General features: G+C 40.7%; 1 protein-coding gene across 2 annotated transcripts in view; it reads left to right on the forward strand.

The window, feature by feature from the left end:
* pcyt2 (phosphate cytidylyltransferase 2, ethanolamine) overlaps window positions 1–9059 on the forward strand; it is a 58839-nt gene extending 49780 nt beyond the window's left edge. For both annotated transcript variants that reach the window (XM_068058426.1, XM_068058427.1), the window contains one exon: window positions 7481–9059. In XM_068058426.1, the coding sequence (XP_067914527.1) occupies window positions 7481–7601 (121 nt within the window). In that variant the 3' untranslated portion in view covers window positions 7602–9059. The remainder of the gene's footprint in view (window positions 1–7480) is intronic.
* The last annotated feature ends 630 nt before the right edge of the window (window positions 9060–9689 follow it).

The following is a 9689-nucleotide window of genomic DNA, read 5'->3' on the forward strand; positions in this document are numbered from 1 at the left end:
TTTTTTAGGAATCTTAATGCAAGCAAATTTTTTGAGTGACTGGTTATTTGATATTATGTAAGCATTTGGCTCACCCTTTCCTGCCCAGATATTTAACAATTTATAATTTCTACCCACTCAGCATCTGCTTACAAAAGCTATTGCCGTCATTCATGTTGGCTAGGCAGGGTGGGTGAAGTCAAGGAATGATTTACAGCCACTGTCTCTTTAAAGATCTTAGTCCTGTAATTATCATGAATGGTTATTTTGGGGAACCTTCCTCATAAATCTCATTCTGAACAGACCTAAGTTCTTTAAATCTACTCGCGGCTGATCCAAAAATGTAATCCATTTTCTCCTGAAGACTAGCCAATTGCTGCAATTCTTTTTGTAGGTGCCCACTTTCTAGTACCTCAGTCAATTGGCTTTACTTTGTATGAACCCAAACAGCAAGCACCAGCAGGCTGTTTGACTATGGAAGGACAATTTTTTTTTCTGCTTCCTCATCGAGTGGAGCTGAGACCAGTTAATGTGTCCCATTTGATCTGGTTGAGGTGAGATAACAGCATAGATTGAACAACAAATCTGGTACGGGGGAGAAAGTAACTCCAGGATGTTGATAGTGGGGGATTCAGCAATCGTAATGCCATTGAATGTTAAGGGGAGATGGTTAGATTCTCTCTTGTCGGAGATAGTCATTGCCTAGCACTTGTGCGGCACAAATGTTTCTTGCCACTTATCAGTCCAAGCCTAGATATTGTCCAGGTCTGTCTTGCTGCATTTCTACACGGACTGCTTCAATATCTGAGGAGTCGTGAATGGTGCTGAACATTGTGCAATCATCAGCAAACATCCCCACTTACCTTATGAATGAAGGAAGGGCATTGAAGCAGTTGAAGATGGTTGGGCCTAGGACACTACCCTGAGGAACTCCTGCAGTGATGTCCTGGAGCTCAGATGATTGACCTCCAACAACCACAGCCATCTTTCTTTGCGCTGGGTATGACTCCAACCAGCAGAGAGTTTTCCCCTGATTCCCTTTGACTCCAGTTTTTCTAGAGCTCCTTGGTGCCATACTCAGTCAAATGCTACCTTGATGTCAAGGGCAGTTACTCTCACTTCACCTCTTGAGTTCAGCTCTTTTGTCCTTGTTTGAGCCAAGGCTGTAATGAGGTCAGGAGCTGAGTGGCCCTGGCAGAACTCAAAATGAGCATTACTGAGCAGGTTATTGCTGAGCAAGTGCTGCTTGATGGCACTGTCAATGACACCTTCCATCACTTTACTGATGATCAAGAGTAGACTGGGGCGGTAATTGGCTGGGTTGGATTTGTCCTTTTTTGTGTACAGGATATACCTGGGCAATTTTCCACATTGTCAGTTAGATGCCAGTGTTGTAGCTGTATTATAACAGCTTGGCTAAGGGCGCGGCAAGTTCTGGAGCACAGGTCATCAGTGCTATTGCCGGAATATTATCAGGGCCCATAGCCTTTGCAGTATCCAGTGCCTTCAGTCGTTCCTTGATATCACATGAAGTGAATCAAATTGGTTGAAGACTGGCATCTATGATGCTGGGGACCTCAGGAGGAGGCCGAGATGGATAATCCACTCCGCACCTCCTGGCTGAAAATGGTTGCAAATGCTTCAGCCTCATCTTTTGCACTGTTGTGTTGGGCTCCCCCATCGTTGAGGATGGGGATATTTGTGGATCCACCTCCTCCAGTTAGTTGTTTAGTTGTCCTCCACCATTCACAACTGGATGTGGCAGAACTGCAGAGCTTAGATATGATCTGTTGGTTGTGGGATCACTTATCTCTATTGCTTGTTGCTTATGCTATTTGGCATGCAAGTAGTCTTGGGTTGTAGCTTCACCAGGTTGACACCTCATTTTGAAGTATGCTTGGTGCTGCACCTGGCATGCCCTCCTGCACTCTTCATTGAACCAGGGTTGATCCCCTGGCTTGATGGTAATGGTAGAGTGGGGGTATGCCGGGCCTACAGATTGTGGTTGAGTACAATTCTGCTGCTGATGGCCCACAGCGCCTCATAGATGCCCAGTTTTGCATTCCTAGATCTGTTCAAAATCTATCCCATTTAGCACGGTGGTAGTGCCACACAACAAGATGGAGGGTATCCTCAACATGAAGGCAGGACTTCATCTCCGCAAGGACTGTGCAGTGATCTCTCTTACCACTGTCATGGACAGATGCATCTGCAACAGGCAGATTGGTGAGGACAAGGTCAAGTATGTTTTTCCCTCTGGGTTCTGTCACCACCTGCCACAGACCCAGTCTAGCAGCTATGTTCTTTACGGCTTGGTCAGTAATGGTGCTACCGAGCCACTCTTGGTTATGGACATTGAAGTTCCCCACCCAGAGTACATTCTGCACCCTTGCCACCCTCAGTGGTTCCTCCAAGTGGTGTTCAACATGGATGAGTACTGATTCATCAGCTGAGGTGGGTGCGGGAGGGGGACGGTAGGTGATACTCAGGAGGTTTCCTTGCCCATGTTTGACCTGATGCCATGAGACTCATGGGGTCTGGAGTCATTGTTGAGGACTCCCAGGGCAATTCCCTCCCGACTGTATACAACTGTGCCACCACCGTTGCTGGGTCTGTCCTGCCGGTGGGACAGGACGTACCCAGGGATGGTGACGGTGTCTGGGACATTCTGTATGGTATGATTCTGTGAATATGACTGTCGGGCTGTTGCTTGACTGGTTTGTGGGACAGCTCTCAACTTTAGCAGCAGTCCCCAGATGTTAATAAGGAGGACTTTGCAGGGTCGACATGGCTGGGTTTCCAGATGTTATTTCCAGCGCCTGGGTTGATACCAGGTGGTCTGTCCAGTTTCACTCCTTTTATTGATTTGTAGTGTTTTAATACAACTGAGTGACTGACTAGGCCATTTTAGAGGGCTTTTTTTTTAAAGAGTCAACCATATTGCTGTGGGTCTGGAGTTGCATATTGGTCAGACCAGGTAAGGACAGAAGATTTCCTTCACTAAAGGACATTAGTGAACGAGATGGGTTTTAAGGTTGAGTCTAGAAGGCTGTAAAGTGCACAGTCGCAAGATGAGATGCTGTTTCTCGAGCTTGTAAATTGTAAAGCATTGTAAATTGCCCCTAGTGTAGGTAGGTGGTAAGAGAATGGTGGGGATGTGGTAGGGAATATGGGATTAATGTAGGATTAGTATAAATGGGTGGTTGTTGGTCGGCACAGATTCGGTGGGCCGAAGGGACTGTTTCAGTGTTGTATCACTCTGATCATCATTGGAAGACTGTAGCAGGCCAAGGACTGAGGTGATTCTGAAGGGGTTTTTGGATAATTCTTCAAGGCCTCCTTTATAAATGCAGAGAAAGAATTAACAGATTAGTTCCAATGGTAGAGAATTTGGAAGTGGAAGAGCTTATCGGCAACAGAATTGTGCTTTTGTAAATTAGAAATGTGACCCAGTGTTTTCCTAGGCTAAAATTTAAAGATATTTTTGAAATCAAATGCATATCTCAAAATGAAGTTCATGGGTTCAGTTCCTGGTTTGTGCTGATTTCCATCAGATCTTGGTAGATAGGGAGGGAAAATAGCCAAGATTTCTGCTAATCACTATCCAGCAAAAGTATTTGTGAGAACATCAGGTAAAAATAGAATTGGCCTTGCTTATAATGTCCTCCATGCTCAAATAATAACCTAGCAACAATCACTGGGCTCATGCAATATGCTGGGAATCTGAATCTGAGTGGACAGAATTAGGGTTTTGTTTTTAAAGTGGGTTTTAAAGAGAAGAAAGTGTACATCACAAGGTTTTAGGGTGCGGATAGGCTTTCAGATTTCCAATTTGGACTATGTTTTGCTGTGTATTGCACAGAGGTTGAGTGGTTTTCCATAGGGATGTTTATTAGAGAGTTGGAAGGCAGGTCTGCTGTTGCAAAGTTAGTAGCTAGATATAGAGCATCATTTGGAGAAATTTAGATACTAATCATCAGCCAGTATTGCTGAAGACAGTGTGGGGCAAGGAGGGACCATTTGTGGAAATGATTGCATATTCGAATATTTGCTGCTGACCAGTTGCCATATGTACTGTATTTATCCTTGGCATTTTATTCTGTGGTGCTTTTATCACAGTTTAGTGATTTCACTTGTTTATGGATCAATCACACCAAAACAAAACATCGCTACATGCATTCAAAAATATTTTCCTAGAGTTTTCCACTAGGTTGTGCTGTTTTTTTTATTTGCAATGCAATTCTCCTGAAATTAGCCAAATGAGCACGTGGAATTTTAAACACATTACATTCAGTGCAATTCAAGTCTGGAAATCTTTTGCACTTGTTTGAAAAACATTGTGCTGGAAGCGAGCCCCCAGGATGAATTAATTACCATTGCAAGTTTTGCTAATTACATCCACTTGTGGGCCTTCAAGAAAGCTCTTAAAGTTGTGGGGGGCGAGGGGGGGTTAGCTGCGAGGACAGTAATTAGCACATTTTAAAAGCTTTAGCATATAATAGTTAATTTACTAAAAGTGACTATTTCCCAATATAACTAAAATGTATGTTTTCTAAAGTTATTTTTTGTTATTTAAAATTGGGGTACTCACAGATGGTGGACGAGACACCAATTCAAAATGCTTAATTTTTGTGATCAAACTCCTTTTCAGCTGCATTAATCAAACTGCACCAAATAACCACTAATATTTTCTGGAACATTTTTAAAGCAAATTCATTTTTAAAATTGTTCTAAAGCACTACTTCATGGCATATTTTGCATTCAGTGATATGCAGATGAGTCTGAGTGAAAACTTGAGGAGAAGAGGGAGCACTTCTCCAAACCAATGCTATTTTGAGGGCAATTTGTGTTCAGATTGCCAATTACACCCAAAGTTGAAAATCTACCCCCAGTCTTTTTTTTTAAATCAATAAGTAAAAGTTATTTGTTTACACTGAGCTGTACAAGAGATTGTTATTTTACTTGCTTTTCAACTATACTTTTCATTTTGCTGATAGAACTGTTTTTAAGTAAAAGGCTAGAAGAAAGATCTGGCAAAACATTATTTGAAGATCCATAATTGGCTTTGCACCCAAAGCGGAAACTCTACCCCGTTATCTAAATGCATTAGTGGGTGCTCACCTGCAGTTAGAACCGAGACATATTGTTGGGCAGAGTTGGAGAGAATTTTACACTCATCTAATCCATGCTGTACCTGGCCTGGGAGTGTGGCACATGCTTCACTCTGCAACTAGCCCATTCTGTCCTAGTTGTCCTAGGAGTGCTTGATGTTAGCATTGAGGAATTAGAATTAGAACATTACAGCGCAGCACAGGCCCTTCGGCCCTCGAAGTTGTGCCGACCTGTGAAACCATCTGACCTACACTATTCCATTTTCATCCATATATCTATCCAATGACCACTTAAATGCCCTTAAAGTTGGCGAATCTACTACTGCTGCAGGCAGGGCGTTCCACGCCCTTACTACTCTCTGAGTAAAGAAACTACCTCTCACATCTGTCCTATATCTATCACCCCTCAACTTGAAGCTATGTCCCCTCGTGTTTGCCATCACCATCCGAGGAAAAAGACTCTCACTATCCACCCTATCTAACCCTCTGATTATCTTATATGTCTCTATTAAGTCACCTCTCCTCCTTCGCTCCAACGAAAACAACCTCAAGTCCCTCAGCCTTTCCTCGTAAGACCTTCCCTCCATACCAGGCAACATCCTAGTAAATCTCCTCTGCACCCTTTCCATAGCTTCCACATCCTTCCTATAATGCGGTGACCAGAACTGCACGCAATACTCCAGGTGCGGTCTCACCAGAGTTTTGTACAGCTGCAGCATGACCTCTTGGCTCCGAAACTCGATCCCCCTACTAATAAAAGCTAACACACCATATGCCATCTTAACAGCCCTATTAACCTGGTTAGCAACCTTCAGGGATTTATGCACCTGGACACCAAGATCTCTCTGTTCATCTACACTACCAAGAATCTTCCCATTAGCCCAGTCCTCTGCATTCCTGTTACTCCTTCCAAAGTGAATCACCTCACACTTTTCCGCATTAAACTCCATTTGCCATCTCTCAGCCCAGCTCTGCAGCCTATCTATGTCCCTCTGTACCCTACAACATCCTTCGACACTATCCACAACTCCACCGACCTTAGTGTCATCTGCAAATTTACTAACCCACCCTTCTACACCCTCTTCCAGGTCATTTATAAAAATGACAAACAGCAGTGGCCCCAAAACAGATCCTTGCGGTACACCACTAGTAACTAAACTCCAGGATGAACATTTGCCATCAACCATCACCCTCTGTCTTCTTTCAGCTAGCCAATTTCTGATCCAAAGCTCTAAATCACCTTCAACCCCATACTTCCGTATTTTCTGCAATAGCCTACCGTGGGGAACCTTATCAAACGCCTTACTGAAATCCATATACGCCACATCCACTGCTTTACCCTCATCCACCTGTTTGGTCACCTTCTCGAAAAACTCAATAAGGTTTGTGAGGCACGACCTACCCGTCACAAAACCGTGCTGACTATCTCTAATGAACTTATTCTTTTCAAGATGATTATAAATCCTGTCTCTTATAACCTTTTCCAACATTTTACCCACAACCGAAGTAAGGCTCACAGGTCTATAATTACCAGGGCTGTCTCTACTCCCCTTCTTGAACAAGGGGACAACATTTGCTATCCTCCAGTCTTCCGGCACTATACCTGTCGACAATGACGACATAAAGATCAAGGACAAAGGCTCTGCAATCTCCTCCCTAGCTTCCCAGAGAATCCTAGGATAAATCCCATCTGGCCCAGGGGACTTATCTATTTTCACGCTTTCCAAAATTGCTAATACCTCCTCCTTGTGAACCTCAATCCCATCTAGCCTAGTAGCCTGAATCTCAGTATTCTCAACAACAGTTTAAAAGGAAAAATCAATTTCAAAGTCCAGCCATCTATTAATTTGTCAATTTCATAATTACTAAAAATTGCTAGACATTTTCTCAACTCTTGCTGCATTCGACTGGAAAACTGGTTTTAAAATATCATGTTTTACAAATCCTGGTGAAGTTTTAACAATATTGTGTTAGACTCGGACCTCCACTCTGCCCTAACTGTGTGCCTGAATTTAGTTCACTGTGATGAGCTGGACAACATGGAGAGTGTTTCACTCTCTAGCCCAAATGTCTTAGTTTGATGAGCAAAATTCATGATTTTTTTTTTTAAAGCACCTAACCACAAAAAGCATTCCAGGAAAAATTGCAGTTATTTTGGACAAATTTAAACATTTTGTTTTTTTGCATCTAGGCAGAAATGTATCCTCTGTGATGGTTTCTTGAGCTGTTTTTTCTCCTGATACACTGGCTCCTTTTTATAATAAAATAAACTGTAGTATATTGTAGATGTTTAACCTTGAAATGCATTATGAATTTCATACCTGTAATTGTAGCTTATTTGTTCACTATCTCTGCTCTAACTTATTTTAATCTTTTACTGCTATTAAAAGGTTACAATTTGAGGCAAGAAACCAAAAGAAGGAAGCTAAGGAGCTAGCTGCAATAGAGGCCATCAAGAAGAGATGTGACGAAAGAACGAAGGGAATCCTGGATCAGAAAGCTAGTGAATAGTGCTATCCACACACAGCTGAAACATGCAACCGCTGTCCATTTACACCAGTACACTACATTTAATGAATGGTCTTTCTTCAGCGCTGTTTGTTTTATGTTTACCAGATTTTTGCATTTTAGATTTGCAGTGGGTTTACTTGGCAAACCTTTTAATATTTTAAATAGACTTAATTTAAAATAATGGGATGCACTAAAAGGATAGTTTGAACCTTTTAAGCGTACTAAACCAGCTGCTTGTAAATATCCAGATGGTAGTAAAGGTGTTTACAGTCCAGTGCTGTAAAAAGTTTTTAAAAGTATATAATTTAAATTATATATTCTATTTTCATTTAATTGGCCTGTTAAAGGTCTGATAACGTTTCAAATATCTATTACACTTTTTTGGTAATTGGATTTTATGTATGTATCATGCTGCTTTTCTATTTATAAAGATGTTTTACGGTGCAATTAAAATTGGAACGGTTTTGATGTTTACTAATACCAAGAAGATTTCAGCTGAATTTGAAATAGTGAGCCACTGTGTTTTTTTTAACTTTCCTTTTGTTCTTCGTAGTGCAGGAAGCAATTTCAAATTCCAAATTTGTTTATAAAGATCTTGCAATATAAGCTATTAATGGGTCTGTCCCCCACCCCCTCCAACCCACATTAAAATTAAATCTTTTTCTTAGAATATTTGATAGTTCCAATTATTCCTTGGCATAATACATTTTGGTAGCTGTTGTATTTCTGGGGACCATACAATATTATGATAGAAGTCTGCAGTACATACAGACCAGTACATTACAATTGCTCGAAAGTACAATTGGAGATTAAGTATTTATTCTGTTTATTAACAATTTAAGGAATAAAAAGAAAAGGTTCAAAATCAGTACAGTCAGTTTTGCATTCTGACACAATACCTGTGTAAAAGAGCTCAGTAAATTTTCCCTTTTTTTGATTTTTATTTTTCTAAAAAAAATTTACACAGCACCCAAAGTAGTCCACATCTTTTTTTAATCATCAAAGTCAGAATTAGTAACATTGAAAGCCAGTAACCTTTAAAACAGAACCAATTGCATTAGTGGTCAGAGCATCCTGTTGATTTAGGCCATAGCTGCCCAACACAGACACTAGTAAGTAATATTACTGTTTTTTTTTCCCTTTGTACTTCTGGGAAGTAATTTTTTTATATTTTGTGTTCTGTATGGTTGCTTATCATTTTTATAGCTTCCTTTTTAATGTATCCAGTTTGCTTCTGAACTACATTGTGCTACATGTAAATATCCTGTTTTGTGTTTATCTTGAAAATGTTGCAGTTTTAATGAATGTATATATCCTGGCAAACCTGTGTCTGTAGAACTTTTGAATTGAATGTCTGTTTCTCTCCAATGGTGAAGTCAAACAAAAGCCTCTGTTGAGTAATGTATGCTGGTGTAACTTAAATAAACCAACACACAAGTTTTGTGTGGTGTTTTGAAATAGCAATGTGCTGATTTAAGAAGTAGGAAATTTTTAACTTTAATTTTCTCTTTTTTTTTGTCTCATGCCCTTTTTGTCACTTTTGCTTCTAATGCACTTCCTTTCATTTGGTTTCTACTTTTATTTCAATTATGTCCCATATTTGATTTATAAGCTATAATCACTTAACTGAGAGCTGCAGTATGATTAGTCTGCCAGTCAGTGAATTAAAGATCTTGGTAGCTGGGGAATGGTACAGCTGATAAATGTTTAAGCAGGGAATTGTGCTAGCTCTGAAAGATAGCTATAATAGATTACATAACATTAAAATGTACCTGTAGCGTGCACACATTTCTGAGATTTAAAATAAGGGGTCGCCCATTTAAGACAGATAAGGAGAATTTTTTTTCTGAGGGTCGTGAGTCTTCGGAATTCTCTTCCTCAAAAAGTGGTGGAAGCAGCACTTTTTGAATATGTTTAAGGTAGAGGTAGATAGATTCTTGATAACCTACCACCCCCTTGCTTATCAGGGGTAGGTGGTAATGTGGAGTAATCAGTTCAGCCATGAACTTATTGAATGGCGGAGCAGGCTCGAAGGGCCAAGTGGCCTACTCCTGCTCCTAATATGTATGTTCATATTTAATTACAAAT

This window comes from Heterodontus francisci, chromosome 26, assembly GCF_036365525.1.
Source record: "Heterodontus francisci isolate sHetFra1 chromosome 26, sHetFra1.hap1, whole genome shotgun sequence".
NCBI classification, from domain to species: domain Eukaryota; kingdom Metazoa; phylum Chordata; class Chondrichthyes; order Heterodontiformes; family Heterodontidae; genus Heterodontus; species Heterodontus francisci.